Source organism: Amborella trichopoda, chromosome 2 (assembly GCF_054954075.1).
Source record: "Amborella trichopoda isolate Santa Cruz 75 chromosome 2, AtrichopodaSantaCruz75HAP2 v2.0, whole genome shotgun sequence".
Taxonomy (NCBI): Eukaryota; Viridiplantae; Streptophyta; class Magnoliopsida; order Amborellales; family Amborellaceae; genus Amborella; species Amborella trichopoda.
Genome location: NC_142337.1, coordinates 62,347,322 through 62,369,991, shown reverse-complemented (window position 1 = coordinate 62,369,991; position 22,670 = coordinate 62,347,322). Strand labels below are relative to the sequence as shown.

The 22,670-nt window shown below is 37.1% G+C and overlaps 1 protein-coding gene across 4 annotated transcripts; it reads right to left on the bottom strand.

The window, feature by feature from the left end:
* Positions 1–172: 172 nt before the first annotated feature.
* Positions 173–18,579, bottom strand: LOC18445256 (SEC-C motif protein). Of its 4 annotated transcripts, none has more exons than XR_016050026.1 (6): positions 18,101–18,433; positions 16,787–16,840; positions 11,990–12,138; positions 2,372–2,533; positions 743–874; positions 173–426 (listed from the first exon to the last, which is right to left on the bottom strand). XR_016050026.1 is itself a non-coding variant. In XM_020674199.2 (6 exons), the coding sequence occupies exons 2-6, from the start codon at positions 16,815–16,817 to the stop codon at positions 381–383; spliced, it is 504 nt and encodes a 167-aa protein (XP_020529858.1). In that variant the 5' UTR covers positions 16,818–16,840; positions 18,101–18,568; the 3' UTR covers positions 173–380. The 4 variants fall into 4 exon arrangements, 2 of the variants coding, with proteins under 2 accessions (XP_020529858.1, XP_006855459.2); XM_020674199.2 differs by having other exon boundaries at positions 743–858; positions 18,101–18,568; XR_016050025.1 differs by lacking the exon at positions 16,787–16,840 and having other exon boundaries at positions 18,101–18,578.
* Between the last annotated feature and the right edge of the window lie 4,091 nt (positions 18,580–22,670).

Below are 22,670 nucleotides of genomic sequence, written 5' to 3'. Positions count from 1 at the left end.
TCAATCTTTAGAATTTATAAATCCAAAACCCATCTTTAAAATAGTTTATGAAGAGAGGACTCATTTAAATAGTTGAGGCAGGCGACTCGTTGAAATTTTGTCCGTTTGTTTTACATTTTCTAAAAAGTGGTACCAAATAACAACTTCTCTACCATTGGATCTCATCAGTGTATGGTCAGCATGAATATTTGTTTCCTCAAATAAATTGATGGTGCTGATGGCCACAGTCCTATTACAACAGTTAAGAATGAAGCCTTATCAAAATCGGATCCCTTTAAAGATCATCAAAACAAAATATGTGCCCACATGAGCTACACTATTAAAACAGACAAATTTAATTTAATAAATTTCTACATTATTTCTTTCATATGGTTGAGAATTCAGTCTGCAGCTTTGGTCTTTAATCCATCCGAGCTCCCACAGCACCTAAAAAGCAAATAAAAGAAAAGAGACATATTAACAGCATTGTGGATAGTATAACAATTTCGAATGAATTAAGAGAGAGAGAGAGAGAGAGAGAGAGAGAGAGAGAGAGAGAGAGAGATTCAATAAAGAAATTCTTGGTGAATAATCATTTAATAGGAAAAAATAAGAAAATAGGGGTACGAGCCACAACAGATGCTAGTAATGTAGAGGTAATTTTACAAATGAAACTGATAAAAGTAAAAATACTATGCTCACTCAGAGGCCAGGACGAAAGAGTAAAGAAGACATAAGCTGCTCATTAGATATTATTGCAGACCTTTTGTATCTCTTCTTGGAACCACATGGGCACAGTGCATTTCTACTTATTTGCCCACTCTTTGCCAAATTAGATCTTGCAATATCCACTGGCGTGGAGCCCATCAGTTTTTGGACCTGCAAAGGATGTTAACTGAAAATTAGGCTATGTTAGAGAGAGAGAAAGAGAGAGACAGATAGAGAGAGCAAAAATACATAATTAATTTTAATTGGTTCTAAGCCACAATAGAAACAAAAACGAAAAGGATTTAATACGTGACTCCTTTAAAAAGTTCATAAAAATAGAGAAAAACAACGAAAGGTCACATACAACAGCATAGAGTCTGAATATGGAGACTTTTGCTCAAGTAGCTCAAATAGAGGCTGCAATCACTAGGGATTACCCTTTGCTCTTAATGGATGTTGAGATTGTCCACTTTACTGGAATGCTAACTACTGATAGATCTCCGTTACAGTTGCAGCCTTTTGGAAATTGCCCTTTATCATATGAATATCAATAATGAGATCATCAAACGAGATAGTAGAAAGGAGTTTGTTTATTAAACCACTTTTAGAGTGCCTTGGTCTTATAGATTGCAAACTACAGAGCCCTCCAGACTCAAAACAAGTTCTTTGAGCTTGCTGTGAGAAAGTTTGGACATCATTTCCCAAAGGGATGTCAAGGCAGTTTCATGCACTAATTTGCTCAGAATTCTTGCGCATCAGGTATCTGTGTTTTGTCCCTTGAGATGGTATTATTACATTGCTAGGAACACTGCTGCCATATCTCACCCTAATCAAACTCCACATGAGCAATCTCCAATGACATGTATGATGAGAGACTTGAGGTAAGAGGTCATCTTTAGGAACATATTTGCATATCAGAAATAATAAGTGGGATGCCACATCTTACAAATAATAAGGTGGTAATACACCTCCCGAGCTACACTACTCAGCAAGTTATAGGACCCAAGGGCAGATCTAACTATAAATGGATGCTTGGTTGGTAGAATTTGTACTCGTGTATCACCAGAACAATATATACTAATGTAGATATATACAATTTTACATCTTATGCCCAAGACTTTCGCATGGGTACTTCCAGGGTGGGCTCTAGTGAGCTTTGAACCTGGAGAAGAATTCCTGTGCTCTCAGTTTGCTTGCAACTTGGTCACTTACTGTGATGAAGCTGTCAAATTAGCTCTAAAATCCAGGATTTGTCCTCTCAATATATGACAATGTGCACATAACATTACATGACCATGCTGCGAGAGCAAGAATCAACCATGTTCTCCACAACTGCAACAATAAGTAAGAAAGATACAATACGAATGTGCAAATCGCATTGTATTGATATGATAGGACTACAGCAACAAAACAAATATGCAATTATCTGATGGGATATCAAGTTTGTTTTCTTACATCATGGCACCCTCCCCAAAATAGTTCTCTAGAGAAGTGTTCTAAACTTAGTAGAGAAACTTAAGTACTTTTTCCCAGCTTCATTTTCCAGAAACTTCCTCTGGATTATATGAGAAGTTGATTAGCAAGGCAAAATAATACATCTCATTGCCTTGATTACAAATAAGCAATATTATCTGATGGGAATGTACATCTATGAAGGACATTCGGGAAAAACAAAAAAGCATACCTCTCCCATAGTCGTTGGTATTGGTTTCCCTTCCTCCTTCAGCTTTTCGATCTTCTTTTGTGCTTCCTTGGCCCATGTATATTTAGACAGTGTATTCTCAACATCTGCTATTGTACAGTTGCAATGCTTAGCTGCACTAGACTTTTGGCTGCTTTCAAGATGCTGACAACAAAAAAACAATTAAAACCATCATCACCATCCTAACACATAAAGTGTATGTTAAGGACAAAATTGTACCACATAAGTATTAGCATAATATTGGACCCTAAGTTCCTAACACCAGCTAGGTTTTAATATTGAGTTCTTTTCAACCAAAACTCATCATCTCATGTTGAACCAACAACAACAATAGCTATATTTGTCACCTTCAATAAATGGAAAAAGCTTTCACAAATAAATAATGGCAAAATGGGTATTCCTGATATGAATACGAAGAGTTACCTTTGACACTACTAAGATCGCATTTTCCAATTCTATGAGTATCACTCTTCAGTACTAAGAATTCAAATAGTCAAAGTACCTTCTAATGATTCCGTATATGCAATAGCCATTCCCATCCAGCCAGCACTACGAAGTGCACAGCTTTTGGGCATATGCCCGTGACTTGGGGCCATACATTCTTGGTTGAGAAAACTAAAAAACAAAATTTTGATATCTCTGGCAGTCATGCATATCCTCGTCTATAACTTGAGGCAATATATCATTTATTCTGGCTATCATGTTAGTACTTATGTCATTTGTGTACCCCGATGACATGTTTGTTAGGCAGGGGCATCCATTTGATGGGACATTAGAATTGACCTTGGGGAAATGTTATCCCTAATTTTGTAGATGACCTTATCATCATCAGATGAACTATTTTAGAAAGAAAGATAATGATTCAGTTTACAAAAGCTTAGATCTCAATGTCCCCCACATGGATGATCTGGATTCATTGTTGGACTATTGTTGGACTGGGATTTTGTTGATACCCAAATCCAAGCAAGGAAATCAACAATCTCCCTCCCTGATCGAGATCTAAGCTGAAGTCAATATTTGGTACAGGAAAAACAAAAAGAAATGAGGGGATCATCGAACTACGATCCACAAAAAAACAGCTTTCCCGCCGCTAACCTGTGGATTGCGGCTGCGCTGGCTAGTTATCACTAAAACCCTCAGAAATTAAAATAGAAATACAAAATAAAGAAAATCCAACATAAAATAAGTAAGATAATAGGAATGAAAGAAAATAAGAAAATCAAGAAAAGCAAATAATAACACACCGAGTTGAGCCCATAGGCCTGGCACCTGGATTTGGAGCTTGGATCAGACTTATTAAATGTGATTGATACTATCCATCTTGAAGAAGGCTTGATCGATGAGCTTGAGGTTGAAGGATTGATTTTTTCTCGAATTGATTTGGGTTTGCAAGATGAAGATTGCAGGGTATGGGATTCCTAGGTTAGATCTAGGTTATTGAAGTATTTTGCTTGAATTAAGGTGATAAGGCTTGCATTTGAGGTTTGGAGGCTTAGATTAGGGTTTGAAGGCTGCTCATCATGCTATGGTCTCTAGATTCAATGTTACAGTAAGGGATTCAAGGGTAGGTTTTCTTTTATGGTATCTTAGGTATCAAAGGGTTCAATGTCTCTAAAAAAGTAAAAGGATTGAAAATGGGTCACAAAATGACCGATTTATAGGCAAAAATGTTTTCAAAAACCTTAATTAGCCAACCTACAAAAATGGGACAATCTGGGCCTGGGTTTCTCCATGCCATAGTTTGGCTCAAGTATGAGTGGCCACATGGTGTTGAAGCCATTATGTGGGGCGTGGGGAAATCAAGCCCTCCGATTGTCCACATTTTGCAATTTGACAATTGTACCAATTTTAAGTGGGATTTTCCAAAAAGTATTCAATACCCTTCCAAACTTGGGTTTTTGACATTTAATTCCATTTAAATTTTGTCTAGGGAAGTTTTTATTTGAAAACAGCTGAAAATTTAATTGAAATACTTCCACGTGCAGAAAATGGAATTTTTCTAAGGTTGCAAGATTTTGCCTAATTTTCAAACTTGAAGACTTTTCTCAAGGGAAAATGGGGAGAATGTTTTGGAAGCACATGGGACCCACAACCTATGAGCTCCAGCCTCAAAATATCCATGTTTAGCATACCTTCTGTGTACCACCCACATAGCTTCCACGCCACAGCATGACTCAACAAAGCACAAAAGGTCTGAACGCGTTGATCGTTTGACGGAAGGTATTTTGTGGTCTTAAATGAGGATTTTTGGTTAATTTGGGTATCTTTGGTGAATTTCTCTAAGGGATATAGAGAAAACAACAATTTTAGACTTGATGGTAGGTACCTTGGATGTCAGCTTCAGTGGTCTACAGCTGGGGCAGGATATAGTCTAGGCTAAAGGTTCTAGGTTCAGGATTGGGACCTAAGTGATGATGCACAAAGTGCATGTGGACAAAGTAACGAGTAACTTCTTTGGGAGCAGTAGAGTCATCCTAATTCTTGTGCATACTTGGAAGATGTAAATGCTAGGTGGGCTACCAAGAAGATCAAGAAGAGCAAGAATTGCTTGGGTTAATTTTCTAGCTATTTTGGAGTCATTTTCAGTTATTTTTATTTCTTATATTTGTTGAACCAGTTAGGGGCTTTCTAGAAGTTCTATTTAAAGATTTTTATTTTTTAAGTTCAATTTAAGTTAGGACTGTTTTGTTTGTTTTAAGTGAGATAAAGGGCATCATAAACTTTTGCACAGAAGTTAGGACATAATGGTCAATTTCTTGTTTGTATGGACAATTAATATCCTTTGAACATTAATAAAGATTATTTAAGAGATATGTGGGAGTCCTAGAGGGCATTCCACGGGATTTCCAGCAAGGAAAGAGAGAGAGAGAAAGAGAGAGAGAGAGTTCTCCAACTTGAAACCCTAGCTTGGGGTGAGGGAGAAATGCTAGGTTTCTTCTGTTTGGCCTAAATTGTTACTGTTTTTCTGTTCTCCTTCAATTTTCCTACATCAATTTGGTATCATAGCATAAGATTGGCTTTATTAACTACCACAACAACTATTATTACTGGGTTTGAATTTATGAAGGACATATTATGCAGATGATGGCGATTTCAAGAAGACATGGATTCTGTATTACAATGGAGTCAGTGCAGATTTTCTTATTCAAGGTGGTTTCTCTTTAAAGGAAACCGTCTTTGTACACCTGCAAGTTCCCTCAAAGAGACCCTCATAGCAGAGCTTCATGAAGGAAGTCTTGGTGGACATTTTGGATGAGACAAACTCATAGCATTGGTGGAATCTAAGTATTATTGGCTAAAATTCAAGACAGATATTACGCGGTTTGTCAAGAGATGTCATATGTATCGAGTGTCTAAAGGGCAATGACAAAATACAAGGTTTTATTCTCCACCTCCTACTACCAATGCACCTAGGGAGGGTGTTAGGATGCTTTCTTGTTGGGTCTTCGGCGGACTCAAAAAGGTGTGGATTCAATATTTGTGGTATGGTTAGATTCTCAAAGATACCTCATTTTATACCTTGCAAGAAGACCTTGAATGCCATACATGTTGGTAATTTGTACTTCGAAGAGGTGGTGAGGTTGCATGTTGTTCCAAATACAAAAACTTTAGATCGTAACACTAACTTTCTCGACCATTTTTGGGGAACTTTGTTGAAAAAATTGGGCACTTGATTACATTTCAGTAGTGCCTATCACCCACAAACAGATGGGCCGACTGAAGTGGTAAACCGTACTCTTGGAAATCTTCTTAGGGGTAATGAGATGATAAGGGAAAAGAAGAAACAGTGGGATCTAGTGTTGCCTCAAGCCAAGCTTGCCTATAACAAGGTTCACAATAGGTAAAGAAGAAACAATGGGATCTAGCGTAGCCTCAAACCAAGTTTGCCTTTAAAAATGTTCACAATAGATTTACTGGTAAGAGTCTATTCAATGTGGTACATGAGAAGAGCCCTACCCATATGCTTGAGTTGGCTCCCATCCAAGCCCATAAGGAGGGTCATGCTACTGTTGAGCAAACGAAAGGAAAGCATGAGCAGGTGTGTGCTAATTTAGAAGCCAAAAAACAAATAGCAAAAAGCAGCAGAAAAGCATCGCCATTTCAAGGAATTTAATGTGGGAGACTGGGTGATAGTGTATCTCAGGAAGGATAAGCATCCAATAGGCAAACACAACAAGCTGAGTGACTGTGAGGCATGATCATTCAAGATTTTGAAGACGATAGGCGGCAACCTTACAAGGTCGCTTTGCCTTCGCATATGGAGACTTCAAATTTCTTAAATATTGCTGATTTGTCCAAGTGTCATGGGCCAGAGTTAAATGAGGATGAAAGTGCAAACTCGAGGGTGAGTTCTCTTCAACCCGGAGAGAATGACAATGCGTAAAATGCATCAAGTGGAAAAAGTGACGAGTATCTTCTTTGGGAGCCTCAGATTCCTCCTAATTCTCACGCATAGTTGGAGGAGGTAAACCTTTGGAGAGATACGAAGAAGAACAAGAAGAGCAAGAACTGCTTGGGTTACTTTTCTAGCCATTTTAGAGTTGTTTTCAGTTATTTTTAATTGTTTTTATTTTCTGCACAAGTTAGGTACTTTCTAGGATTTCTATTTAAAGTTAGGGCATTGATTTTTAAGTTACATTTAAGTTAGGGCTATTTTGGACATTTTATGTTAGATAAAGGGCATTATGGATTTTTGTGTATAAGTGTTTTTTGAGAGAATTTTAGGACACAAGAGTCAATTTCTTATTTGTATGGACAATTAATGTCCTTTGAACATTAATAAAGACTATTTAAGAGGTGTGTGGGAGTTCTAGAGGACATTCTGCATGATTTCCAGTAAAGAAGGAGTTCTAGAGGACATTCTGCATGATTTCCAGTAAAGAAGAGAGAGAGAGAGAGAGAGAGAGAGACAGAGAGAGAGAGAGAGAGTTCTCCAACTTGAAACCCTAGCCTGGGGAGAGGCAGAAACCATAGGTTTCTTATAGAAATTGCTTGTGTTTCGCCTAAATTGCGGCTGTTTTTTCTATTCTCCTTCAATTTTCATACATCCCTTAGTCAAACTAGGGTGACTATAGTTGTACCTCCTTGGCACTCATGCTGCACATCCTGGGCATAATGGGCATCAAAGGAGTAGACGGCCTTAGGCAAGAAACAGAGATAATTCAGATCCCTATCATCTCATGGTTAGAGGCCTTTAACCTATTTTCAGGACACCTAGGACATCAACTGCCATCCTACTTTTAGGAGATTTCGACCCATTTGTGTGTGGTGCTCTCAACCTGCACTTAGAAAGTACACGCATTGAACATCATTGCTTGGCCTAAGCCTAGGTCTCACCATGCCATCAATGTTAGGGTTCGAAATTGAATTGGAGAAGGATTGGACTGGATCAGGGCATTACGTGGGTTTTGATTGGCAGATTTAATTGGTGAATTTTCTTCTTCAAGCTTGATTTTCAAGCATCTCTTCAAACTCATGTTACATAGAAGGGGACAGGTCCATCATCTACAGGTTGTTGATCCAGTTCCTTCGTTTTCAAAAATCATTTTCTTAAAGGTTTTGAAAACAGGGTATAAAATTTCTTCCTTGTTCTTCATATTGGGATTGATTGATGGGATGAAAAGAGTGCACGACCAAAACTTGAAGGAGCAGTTTCATTATATTATTATGAAACTATTGCCACTATACAAGCAAGGCTATACTCACTTGTGGAGCAAAGTTGTGCTCTGATCTGGTTTAGAGCTTGCATATAAGTAATTTTTCTTTTAAAGAGTGAACGTGCCAGACAGTAGTATTAGATTTCAGTTCTGTAGTTTCTCCAAGTTGATCTACAAGATCCTAAAAATAAGCCATCTTAAGTAATTTGTATCATAATTGATAAAAAAACCAAACGATGGATATAAATGCCATGTTATGATGATGTTCTAGTAGTGCTGCTAAACATTTATATGGAACTTGTTTCATTTCACACTATACAGGTCTTGATTCAAATATATTTGGGTGGATTTCCAACAACCACATTGCCTGTGAAGTTGGAAAGTTAAGTGAAATTGATAATATGCAGCTTACTTAACTCTTTTTGAGTCACATCCATAATAAGGATATCTCTGAAGCTAAAGAGGTCGTATGGCGACCAGAATTTTTATTGTCAGAATAAGAAATTTCTGAAGCCCTGTAGCAATTCCTAGTTTGTCAACTAGGAATACTACAATGGAAAATGGAATATTGGAAGCTGCAAATCTCAAAACTGAGCATCACAGAGTTCCACCAACACCGATCCACCCCAACTCCAATGGAGCCCCAAACTTCTCAAAAGTTTGCATCATGGACTTGTCATATTTGGGCTATTTAGTCATTTTGAATATGCTAGCCCTATGTTCATCCATTTTTATTTTTTTGAAAATCAAATCAAAATGAAATTTTGTGCATGCCTCATTGAGGAGCACATGTAAAAATAAAAATAAAAATAATTTGCACAAAATTGAATGACCAAAATATTCCAAAAAATTTCAGGGGTGCTTTGTTCATTTTAATTTTTTAAATTATTTTTCATATGTTTTACAGCTGCATAAGGGTGAGAAGTATAGACTGCCCAAAAATTTTAACACAATCAGATGAGTAAACACAGAAAGCTGAAATTCCAATATGTGATCTCAACAATGAGATTAAGATCATAATAATTCAGATCGATAGCATTTTAGGTGAACTCGGTGTTTTAAAACATGGGGGGGCAGCAAACTAGGCATCTGCCCTAGCCAAGTGACTTGGAAGACTTGGCAGGGATTTGCCCTAGTCCGAGCCATAAAAAGGGTGCAAAACTATGAGTAAAATAAATAAAGTTGTGAAGAAAAAAAAAGTAACAGAATAAATATAAAACATGGAATAGGAACAAGTTGGATTTATTGGCTTGAGAAAAATAGAAAATCTGAAGAAAAAAAAAAAAAGAAGGAAATTTCAGAAAATTATAAAAATAGAAAATCACAAAAGTATATTTGATTTTGTAAAAAAAATCAAGTTTATGAATTCAAATTGAAAAAAGTGAAACCCAAATTTTCTAGGTCAATCCCCTAATCTTTGACCTAGATGCAAATTAATGCCTCCAATCCACGTCAAAGCTTCCTCAAGCAACTCATGACAACCCCAAACCAACTTTGGGACTTGAGTTTGAATCTAAGAGATCTGAGCTCTTGAAAATTTTGGATGAAGAGTAAATTCGAAGTAATCCTAAATCTTTGGTTTTCTTTTATGAAAATCAAGCCTATGACTTGATCAAAACACAAAAATAGGCTTTGGGATAATATTTCATTGAAGATTGACCATCGATTGTGAAGAAATTGCATTTTTTTGCAAAATAGGGCAAAAACTTGACCTTTTTTTCTAAAAACAATTTTCAAATTTAATATTTTTCAAATATATTGTTTCTAATAGATATGCCAAGCCAAAATCTTGCTAAAGAGGCATACTTGGAGGGAAGCAAACGCAGCAGCCGATACCCTCGCTAAACAGGAGCTACAACAGATGGCAGTTTCACAGTGCAACTCCTAAAGAACTTTTCGAGCACCTTTTTTAGTACAAAATGGGGTTTTGTATCTTTTTGTTCTTATACTGCCTATATAGCATTTTTGTGGCTCCCAACGGGCCGTTACATTTTTTGTACACGAGGGGTCTTTTGTACAAGGCACCCAGTCTGTAAGGTGCCTATCCTCCTCATACCTCTTTTGTAATTACTAACTTCTTAATGCAATAGTTAACATGTTCAAAAAAAAATTCCCAAGGAGGCAATTAAATGGCTCAAATGGCAACTATAACCTGAAAACTCTGAAGAGGCCAAGAAAAAAGGCAAGCGGGTCTCTGCCATTCCTCTTTTAATCTTATTAGTATTTTTACTAGGCCAACGCTTGTACAAATTTGCTTGAGTACTGTGAAACCTGGGCTTGACTCGCCTAAGTTTTACAATAATCAGGTCAGTCACTATGTACTTACGCGAGTACTGTCCATAATACCTAAGGGTGCCCTACTCCAGGTTTGACAAGCTGCCAAGTCGAAGTAACTCATCCGAGTCTAAGTGGACTTGGGAGAGTTTTCGAAAACTAAGACTATAATGTGGTAAACTATAACACATCAAATTTTCTTTTTACATGATCTAGATCGTCCAATTTTTTAGACCTACTGTGGATGAGCTATGATATTCAACATCTCATTCATTTAACAATATCACCCTCTCATCAACAAAAACTTCAATGGAGTCTTAAAACCAGCTAATTTCCAGATTTACAAAATCCCAGGTTAAAGCAAACACAATTTTCCAGAATCCCCACAACTCTAGTTAGTATAACCAAACACAATAATTTCCATTACCACGTGCTCAAAGTCCCAGATTCCAAGTTCTATTTCCAATTTCCAGTTGCCAAACAACCCCTAGTTGCATTAGAACTTGCCGGTAGAACAATGACTACCATCCAGGCATAGTTATCCTCGATGTCACAAGAATTGTTTTAAAATGCGGCCGCATCATGCGCTATGCGGCCTGAGACACATCGCCTTTGGCTGCATATGCGGTATTTAGGGATACCCCTGCATGTGCGGCGCATCCCAACGCATATGCAGGGCATACTGCATATGCACCCTTGCCCATGAGCATGGGCAGTTAGTACCCCTCCCAAAAAAAAAAAAAAAACATCGATCGGGATTGCTTTCAATCTTTGAAGGTTGCAAAAACAGTCAATTTTGGGGCAAAAAAAAAAATTGGGCAAAAACTTCTTTTCAAAATCATCGGATTACTTCCGATCGTGGTTGGGTTGTTGATTGAGATTGGTTTCAATCTTTGAAGTTTGCAACTTTAAGCCTTGCAATTGCAATTATGGTTTATGGATGTTTATGATAATATGATGTCTTATAATGTCTTCTATATAGTTACTCTCAAATTTCTAGTTTATACTATACTTTCTAATGTCTTCTATCAGGGGATTCAGAGTCTTGATAGTTGATAACATTGCAGTTAACGAATAAATTAAATACCTACTATCACATAAATCAACTCCATATTTTTTTTCCATGCATTAACCTATTTGTTGAGATTTTTAGACTTTATTTATTTATTGGCCGCATCAGAGTGATGTGCCCGCATCTGGACCACATTGGGTCCGCATCCCGCATTTAAAAGCACAGGTCACAAGTACATGCTATTTTCTTCTATGCCTTGGGATGCTAAAACCTAAAAGGCTTTCACGTTGCAATCCCGATAGAGCGAGTTGAAAGAAAACAGCTTTCTTTGGGTAAGCATTTTCAAATAACAATAACCTAACATAATATACAGCTTTTGCAGAATATGAGGTCCTCAGATATAGAGCCAAACTATTTACTTCTACATCCACTCCCCAGTTCAAAACCATGAGCCACTGTTATGAGGACCTCTATGTGCCTTGCTAGGCACACATAGATATCCCTCCCTCCCTAAACCCCTCCTCCATAAACTCAACCATTAATCCATCAGACCGCAAAGAAGGCACAAGACCATCCAAACAGCCACAACATGTGAACTAAGGAACCACTCTGAAAGGTGAGGTATAAAAAAGGGAGTAAAAGATATAGAGAACTGACCTCTCCTGTAGGATCAAGAGTTCCAAGATACCGAAGTATGGCTTCTTGCTTCTCAAATGCATCAGAAAATGTCGCCTCGCTGCTACGACCCACCATAAACTGCTTAAAAGATCCCACTTTTCTTGCCATCTTTAATTGATCAGCAAAATCTAAAGTGAGGTACCAAAAAAAAAAGGAAAAACGTCAAAGAGCAAACTCAGAAAAAGGATAAATTCAGAGATCCAGTCCAATAACCAATAAAAAATTATACCAATCAGAAAATCAACCATGGCATTGCAGGTTCCAGGAAACCAAGCTCAACTTGGGCTCTAATTTCTAATGCAATAGAGATTGTTTTTAATGCTTGAACTCATGAGTGGCATAGCCTCACGAAGAATAGTATAGAAGGGATCATAAGAAATCAAAAGATAGTTAACTATTTATACGTGAAAAACGAGGTTTCTGGAGACACCGCTAACATTGAAGAATTAAAGTGCATAAGACAGTCACAGAGTGTATGTCATTGCTTATTCTAGGAAATCACAGAAAATATAAATGGATAGAAGCCCCAAAGATGATAAAAACAAATGTTGGGAACTAAAAATTTCACAGATTACTAGGATAATCTGAGGAAACAAACTAAAGGATGAGGTCTGCATAAAACCTCAACCTTGAACAATCAAAATAAGGCGCACATCAAAATCTTGCTAAAAGATATAATTCGGATGCCAGAAACCCTTACAATGGCCAAAAAAGCTATCCTCACCCTAAGTTATGAAATTTAAAAGTCCAAAGATGGTGCAGATCGAGCAGAGCTAATTAATACCTTCTTGAAAATGGACAGTCCCGATAATTATTACAAGACGCACTACAACCTTTTCGAGTAGATTTTTGAGGTGCACCTCATTTCTATATTATAAGGTTGACACCTTATATAAACCGTTTCCCGAGCTAAAATATATTCAGAAATACTTTTTTTCCAAAAAAAAAAAATATTACGAAAAGATATAAGTTGGCGACAAATGTAAACTTTCAATCTTTAGGTCTATTTTTTACACCTCCTCTTTGTGACGCCTCGGCAAATCAGGTCAACACCTTGCTCCTTTCCCTCAACTGCTTTCACTTTGCCATGGAATTTAAGGTAAACTTGGCAAAGTCCAAGATGATTGGGATCACCTTAGACCCCCATACCACCCAAGCCTTTACCAACGGATGAGGTAGTGGGACAAACTCCCTTCCTTCCACCTACTTTGGCCTACCCCTGTGCCATGAGAAACCCAAAAACCCCAATGGGGTCATATCATAAACAAATTTGAACATACACACTTGGAAGGCCAGATATCTCTCTCCGGCAGGTAGAGTCACCCTCTCTAATGTCCCTATCTTCCAAATGTCTCTCGTCACATGCCTGCCTTGGTAGTCAACGCCTCGAACAACTAATTTGCAACTTCCTTTGGTCAGGAGACGGGGAATTCAAAAATACCATCTCATTGCTTGGAGCAGATTTGCCAGCCCAAAGCTGTTGGAGGCTTGGGGATTCGTAGTCTCCAAAAGCACAACTTGGCACTGTTGGGCAAGTGGTGATGGAGGCCGTGAACCGAGGGGGTCATCTTTGGCACCAGGTTCTAAGCCACAAACACCGCCTTCACTCCTCTCCATTGTTCCTCCCCAAATGGCTATTCCACTCCACTTTAGGGGTCCGGAAATCCTTGCTCCACAGCCTTCACCTTTTCAAAGCTTTCATCCGGTTCCACCCGAGGGAGGGGATGAGAATTAGGTTAAGGACTGATCTTTGGTCAGGCAATATTCAACTCTCACTTCGCTTTCCCAACCTCTTTCGCTTGGCAAGAAATCCCAATGCCTTTGTTGCCGATCTTTTTGGGCCAGCTGCAAACTGCAGGATGTGGGACCCAAAGTTTTGCACACAACTTTGCAACGAAGAGGTTCCGCCTTCTTGAAACTCTCTCTCCTCCATTCCTCTTTCTTCTCTCCTCTCGGTGAGGACAAATGATTTGGATCCCGGCTCCTTCTGGGATCTTCTCGGGCTCCTCCTTTCACCAGCTTACCTACCCCTCCACTGCATAGCCCCCACAACAATCCATCATTGCCAAAGCCTGGATTCCTTTTCTTACTCCAAGGATACATGTCTTCAATTGGGTCGCTCTGTGCGAGCGAGAGTCCTAACTGTGGATGAACTCCAAAGAAGAGGCATGCAAATCCCTAACAAATGCACGATGTGGCTATCAGAGGAGGAAACAAACTCTCACTTGTTTATCCACTACAGTTTGGGAGGACTTGCTCTAACTATATGGTTGGTCATGGGTGACGTTGGCCTCAGTCCTGCAGCTCTTCCAACAAATGTTTTTCCTATCGTGGCCCAAATCAGGTGTCATGCTTTGGAAGGCGGCAATGGCGGCTACCCTTTGGTCGATTTGGAAGGAACGCAACAACATAATATTTCGCGGGCAGCAATCTCACCTCAAACCGTTAAGGAGTCCATTAAGTCCTTGGTGATCTTCCGGGCCACCAACCACAACTGTTTCAAGCTCCTCTCCACCTCAGATCTACACCTCAACTAGACTACCATTCTCCACCATAGGCTTAGGTCAATGTCCCGTGCATCCCTCTGGAGGTCCTCGGACATTGGACACCACAAAACTCAATTTTGATGGGTGCTCTCTGGGCAACACTGGCCCGAGGGCATTAGGGGAATCTTCAAGAACCGTGAAGGTGTCTCCCTCCTCACCTTTGCTTCACCCATCGGTCTCGCGGATTCCACGTAGGCGGAAGCCCGAGCTCTCTTGAAAGGCCTCAAATAATTCAACCCCTCATGGAGCACTACTCTGGTTGTTGAGGGTGACTCAACAAACATTATCTCTTGGGCCTCACAAGAGGCCACCCCACCTTAGAGACTCATGGCCATCTTTGATGAGATTTTTAACATTTGCAAGCATATGCAGGTCTCATGGAAGCATATCTGAAGAGAGGCCAACCAAGTAGCCGACGCAGTAGCTAAGCAAGGCTCTTCCAGGGTGATGCCCTAATCTGCTTGCTTTTCGCACCTTCATACGTATTTTTGTAACACTCTATCCACATTTTTTGTACTACAGTACTCATACTTGTGTAGCATTTTTTGTTATCTGCCACGTCCTCAGTGGTTGTACAGTGCTCCCTTGGTTTTTTGTATATTGTAAGCTCCTCAGTTTTTTGTATATTGTAAGCTCTTATACTTAACATAAGGTTGACAGTTTCAGAAAAAAAACTCTCCTATCTTTTCTTTTCCATTCTTATATATTCAGAAAGGCGCTTTTACACAAATACAAAAGAATTAGATGCAATAAGAAAACAGTCAAAAAAGATTCAGTGAAATTGAGAAGAGCACAAATCTAAGAGAAAATAGGGCTCAAAACTCAAGAAATTGAAGAAAAAAAAAAACAAAAAAAAAAAACACAGACACAGTAGAAATGGTGGTAGATCAAATGACATTGCAAGATAACATCTGCGCTGAAGTTAATACGATTAACAAGGAGCACAGAACATGCAGAAACTATCCATGTAGTGGAAAAATGATAGAATGATGGAGATTCTAATTTCTGCGAACTTCAATTGACACAAAAGAACTTCCCCATCAAAAACTTTGGGATTGAATAACTTACACATGCAATAAGACATAACAAGAATCGAGATTCCAAAATAAAGAAAGGGAAATGGAAGCAACAATACAACTGTAAAAGAGTAGAATGAAAATTTAAATAAGGGTCCAAGATATGAGATGAGAGCAGAGAGCATAAACTCCCTCCCTCCCTCCCTCCATCATCAAGAAAATCAAATTGGAAACACCACAAGTATATTGGAATAATATGATAATATCGAATTAAAGAAGAAAACAGCCACAGAAACTACAAATATATGGGAAACAAATGCTAAAAAAAATTCAAAATATTATAGAAGACTGCAATAGTGGAGAAATGGAATCCTTAGAACACCAGATGTTTGTTGGAGTGCCTTAAGAACCACTTTGTCCTAAATAGAGGGTATTCTAAAAACTACAGCAATGAGATAAAGTGGGAATTTTATAGTCATATCTTTCCAGAAAGGTATCCAGAAGGAGGGATTGAGAGACCTTAGGGCCATGTGGGATACCCAATCTATAACCTGTGCCTTTCTATTCAGCTCGCTGGCAACCTATATATGGTTCACAGAGGCCATATCCATAAACTTGTTTGAGGATCTTAAGGCATCCCTGAATAGGTGAAGGGAACTATGAGCCACTAGATTTATAACATAGTTGCCTAAAAGAGAACAGCTATTTTGGTGGATGCGCCCGACGAGTATTTTTGTGCCAATGGTCTATTTAAGAGGCCTATCTAAACTTCTTGAGGTTATTTAATTCATCAGGAATTCTACCATCTCATGGCCTCATAGCCTAACCAGATTCATAAATGGAAAATGGCAATGAAAATCATCCATCCATCATCCATCCACCCCCCAAAAGAAGAGAACTAGCTGTTTGGGCTAACCACCTAAGGGTAGCTTATAACTCAACCTTGAATGTAACTTTCATGGAAACCTAGGCAACTCAGTTATAGATAATCTTCAAACGATTCTTAAGACCTTCATGTAGCCTTTGGTTTGTTACTCTACTGAGGTTTAAGCAAGAAACTCTTTTCTCCAGACTCAAGGTCTACATCCACTTTCTTGGGCCCTTATGACAAAAAGTGAATCTTGAATGGCCATATGGATTGTGTGATAACAAGGTATCAATGAAAGAGAAACGGCAAAGAAAAACCGAAATTGACATTGGGTTCAAGCCCCTACCTCTTTCAGAAAATGCTATTATTGCAACCATGAGGTTTTGAGATTCAACCTAACCTACAGAAAAAGAAAAAAGTGATTCAAGTAGAACAATGAGAAATTGAGATAATTAGACAAAGGAAAAAAGGTAAAAATAAAATATTCTTATGATATTGAATAGAACGCGCTATCAAATAATGGACACATAGGTTTCTTTGAAATTCCACTCCAACTATGAATGTGTTTGGGTATGAGGTTTTACAAAATCTACTAAACCGCATGAATCACAATATAGTGGAATAAACGGGCCCCATGAAAACCAAAAAAATGGATCTAATTCAGATATAGTTAAAGAATGGGGTTCTGAGTAACCTAGTAGAATAGAAACACTTATGCACTCATAAAATAGTCGTTTTAGTTATTCTAAAAAAAAAAAAAGTTGTTATAATTATTCAAAAATAGAGAAACTGAAGCACTCATTGCGTTGCCAAAATATTGGAAACTTAAGGAGACCTAAAATTATGATACATTTCACTTTCTAGATCAACAAAACAGATGTCAAAGCAGTCTATTATACATCTGACCAGTGTGCTGGGACTCGCCTGGGCCAACTCTGCAGAGTCTTACACAGGAACAAAAAGCCCTAAATAAATTTAAAAAGAAGAAAAAAAATTGGGAAATAAAAGAAAAGGTAGGCCAAGTAAAATAAAATCAAAAGAAATCTTAAAAGCTTAAAATAATCTTAAAAAAAAATACAGAAAAATGCATTTAAAAAAAACTGATTTACAGTTTGGGACATTTTAAAAATAAAAATATATACAAATTGGGATTTAAGGGAAAAAAAAACCGCACCAATCTTTGACAAAAACATCCAAATCAAAAAATCTATTTCTATTTTCAGATTTTTTTTTATTTTTTTATATACCCCGAGTTGTACACAAAACTCGGGGTTACTCACCCTATCCCATAAGGCGAGGCCGAGTTACTCGCCTGAATCCAAGTGGACTCAGGCGAGTCCCTCACACCATATTCGACAAATATAATAAAATTAAATGGTTGCTAAGAGGAGGAAATTGATTTACTAACCAAACAATAAAAGAAGGTCAAATGAATTTGCATCTTCTGCGGCAAATTTCTCAGAAAATAACATAAAACTAACAAATAACAAAACTCCATCATGGGCTTCTGATAAAATAGTCGTCACATGAACTATACAAGCAGATTATCAGATAATGAAACAGAAAGATTCAAATCTATAACTAACCCATCAATGGCCATTCAGAAATATAAATGAGCAAATGGGCGATCAAAATCCTAGCCAAAAAATGCATGACTTACTTAATAGAGTGAAAGTTTCAGCAGAAACTTTCGTCTGAGTTTGAGATTCAGGCTGATCCTCTTTTCCGGTGAGAACTCCTTTAATTTTGTCCATCCAGCCAGAGAGAGGAAGCGTGGCTTGAGTGCTATAAACAGGTGTAGATGATATAGAGCGAGAAATATGGTGATGGCAGTAAAGAGCAGACATTGAACAAGGTTTGAAAAGGAAATTCCTATAATGTAGAGAGAGATTAGATAACGCCATGCCTTGGATTGATGCATACATTCAAGAAGTATAATGGCCTCCGAGCAATTACATGCACTCTCTCTCTCTCTCTGACCTCTAAGACTTACATGGACTCTCTCTCTCTCTCTCTAAAATACTGGCTTTGAGAGATGGCGAGGTTTGCTGGCTGAATTTCCACTGAAAGGGCGCGGGAGCGCGCGTTTTTTTGGGTTGGTTCACTTGCTCTAGGGTTTAAGACTTGTTAAGGGACCCGGTGCTATGCGGCCAAGCCCGTATATGTAGAAATGCGAGTCTCTTAATAAATGTATTTTTTAGGTGAATTTTAAAACTTAATTTCTAAAAACATGTAATCACTAACACGGAGATCATGGATATGAAAAAAAAAATTAAATAATTAAAAATGATAATTCTAATAAAAAAACATTTGCACCGTTAGTTTCCATTGTTTTCAAACGGAACACCTACTTGCATCCACGTTTATGATAGATGCTTTATACTTTTTCGATTGCATATGCTCGTATGAAACAATTTTCCCTAATTAAGTTTGGACTCCAAATTGTTTCTTATTTTCTTGTGCTTTTGCCTTTTGTTCTTTTTCTCGCTCAAATTTCAAAACTTTTTGGGTTTCCAATTTTGATTTATCAAACATCATCCTAAGTTTTATCTCAATTATTTAGGGCGGTTTGCAGAAATTATATATGTTTATTCTTCTCTATCCAACGCCATACTCATATCTCATTAAGATTAGAAGTCATCATATATTTTCTCACTACTATCAATATCATTTTCGGTCTTTCTCTTGTCTTTTTAGAGGTTTTTACTTAGACCATATCACACATCTTAATGAGTACAGTATTAGGTCAAATATTGTCCGTGGCCAGCTCACCTAAATCTATTTTCGCTCATCTTGTTGCCTATTGAAACCACACCTATGCTCCTATTTTGAGTATTCATTTTGAATTCTATTCATTCTTATCTTGGTACTCATCTATCTCAACCCCTAAGCCTTCTTGATTTGATTTCTATTTTTCAAAACCTGGGAGCTCCAAAGGTTCCATTCTTAAAGTTAGGAGATTAGTTTGAGTTTGGAACCTATGGCATCTTTGGTGAGGTGACGGGTATTCATGAGTTTCTTGACAAATTTTAGTATCCATCTGATAAAATGAATATTTTGCATCAGTAGTAATTTATAAAAATCACGTGTGTTATAGGTGTGCCAAAGTGATCTCACAATTGTCCTATGGAACTTATCCTTCAGCTTCATTGGTATGCGACGATCACATAAAATTTTAGTTGCACATCTTTACTTCACCTACCCAGCTCTAATTTTGTGTGCGACATCTTCCACAATCTCTTCATTTTCCTGGATTATCAACCCAAGGTATTGAAAGTGAGGCATTTTTTGTACTTCTTGGCTATCAATCTTAACTACTTAATCGTCTTTGCTTCTATTATTACTAAACTTGCATTTCATATACTCTATCTTAGGCCGGCTAATTTTAAAACATTTGGATTCTAGAATATTATTCCAAAGTTCTAATTTTATGTTGATGTTGTCTCGGGTCTCATTGATCAAAACTATGTCATATGCGAACAACATACACCATGGTACCTCATCATGTAAGTTCCTATGAAGATTGTTCATAACTAAAACAAAAAGATACGGGTTTAATGCTAACTCTTTATGTAGACCTATTGTCGTTGAAAACTCACTTGTCTCTCTACTAATTGTTCATACACTAGTTAGCCCTTTGTTGTATATCTCTCTCACTAAGTTGATATAGTATATGGAGAGGCATTTATTTTCGAACACCCATCAAATCAATTCTCGAGGTACTCCATCATAAGATTTCTCCTAATAAATAAATGCCATATGGAGGTCTTTTCCCTTCATCCTAAATTATTCTCTAAGTTCAATGCTCAATAGGACCCACTCTAGAATACCCATGCGAAAGTCTTGGGCCTGAGACGCCATTATCATCTTCCAAGTCCTATCCCAATTATTTGGGGTCATCTACACGAATCTTATTATGCCATTTTGTACTTATTTATGTCTTGAGCATAATTTGAGATACTTTCTTTATCTACAAAGTTCAGATAGTTTCTCCTTCAAATTTGTGGAGCTCATTTGATAAAGCGGGGAGGGGTGTGATAATAATATAAAAATAATAGTAATAATAATAATAATAATAATTACTATTATTATATTAATATAATACAATTATGCATGTTATTGTATTATTATGACACTCATTATTGATAGGAAAATTGTTTCAAGCGGTCCAGAGATATAAAGCATCCATCTTAAAGATAGATGCAATTTGGTGGTCCATCTAAAAATAATTATAACTAACGGTTCAAATGTTTTTTTTAATATAATTATTATTTCTAGTTTTCAATTTATTATTATTATTATTTTCATATTCATGATTTTCATGTTAAAAATTATATATTCTCTGAAAATTAGAATCAAATTATATTTAAAAAATATATTCATTGCCAAGCCTGCATTTCTATCATATGCGGATTGCCTGCATAGAAACCTGGTCCTTATTAACATGTTAACATACGTTTTTTTTATTTTTTAATATTATAATATTACTAATATCATTATAATATTACTAATATCATTATAATATAATAATATATTACTAGCCAGCTATTTAATATAATAACATTATTGTATGGGATTGCAATGAGATTATTTACCTTTGGAATAGGAATGTCACAATTACTTACAACGATCCGATGTAAAATTTGATAGTTTGAGTGTATCACAAAGGTCAAGAAAATTTCGTTTGAACTTTGAGTTTGGTCAATGAAATAAATGTAGCCACCCAATTTCGCATCTAATGGTCAAGATTTATTGTGACCACCTTGTACCAGAGGTAAATGGTCTCATTGTATACTTTTCCCTTATTGTATTATCATCAATTGTATTATATTGTATTCTCTATCAGGAATGTTTCTATACTTCTCCTACAACATAGAAGTTCTATCCTCCCCCTACCATCGAACGCACCTATAAAAAATATTAAAAATAATTTTTAGATAAAATATAATGACCAAAATATCTCTTGAAGCTTTCAAGGGTATTTTTATCATTTTATTTTATTAAAAATATTTTTTTATAATTTTTTGCTGGTACAAGTTTAATAGAGGAATGGACGTCCAAAATTTGGTATCAAAATAGTTTATAGAAAAAAAATTAAAAATAAAATAATATAGAGCCATGACATTGTGATTGAGACAATCTTAGCCATTCATTCAAAATGGACGGTTGGATAAGGGAGATGATAGAACTTTTATGAGCTTCCTCTTCTCTATCCCATGCTTATACAAAGTCATGTTTTGGATAAGGCTACTTTTTCTCTGACTTTGTGTACCATATTTCGGCCCTCTTTCTTGCCAATAGAAAATATGATAATGAATCCAAAAAAGTTGCCAAATATTCTTTTTTTGTGCAAAATACCTTGGGTATACAAAACATGATTTGGGATACAAAATAATTTCTTCACCTAAGATCAACAAAACCAGCTTTCCTGGCCTTCGACCAGCAGAACCAGCTTTTCACTGGGCACCTTCTTGTTTGGTTTTTGGCCCCTTGTTTCTCTGTGTTCGGGATACGTGGTTTCTCCAGGAAAACCCAAAGTTTTGGGGGTTTTCTTCCCAGCAAAACAGTCGCTCAACAGCTCTGTTCCTCTAAGAAAATCAGGGAATTTGGGATTTTTGTTCAGGAAAATCAGAAGCTTTTATGTGCTATTTCTTCTGTTTTGGAAAGAGAAAAGCAAGACCTTTTTTTTTTCTCACGACTGTTTTCTGGTTGAAGGGGTGAAGTGAGGTTTAATAATATGCCCCTTCCCTGTTTTGGAGGAGTAGAAGGGGAGCTGTTTTTCAACCCTGGTTCTCAAAGATAAAATCAAGGGAAATAGAGAGAAAGGATTGGAGAGCCGGGAGAGAAATACAGAAGAGAAAACCAAGAATATCGAAGGACAGATAGGAAATGATGAGGAAGGACAGAAAAATGAAAATTTACCAGTAATTCTCCTTCTGCGAAATGAATGCTCGCCATTTGAAATGCCAGACCAGGGGCATGGAAATCCCCAGTTACCATCACTATTTTGTGCAATAATTTTATGGGAGAAGGTTTATTAAAATGAAAATGCATACAATGAAACTATTTACTTTTAAAATGAGGAAGTCACAATAATTATTGCCTGTTAGATTTAAAATGGGTTAGTTGGTGATGTTGCACAATGTCAAAAATAAAGATTCTCGAATGTTATGATAGATTTTAATAGGTTAGATTTCACATTTAAAGGCTAAAAGTGAATATGACCTCCC

Coding starts and splice junctions, on each gene's coding strand:
- LOC18445256 (XM_006855397.4), bottom strand. CDS start 18,365: ATGTATGCATCAATCCAAGGCATGGCGTTATCTAATCTCTCTCTACAT. Junction 12,139..18,100: donor TGAAACTTTCACTCTATTAA/GTAAGTCATGCA, acceptor ACCTCACTTTAG/ATTTTGCTGATCAATTAAAG. Junction 427..742: donor TCCAAGAAGAGATACAAAAG/GTCTGCAATAAT, acceptor TTTGCTTTTTAG/GTGCTGTGGGAGCTCGGATG.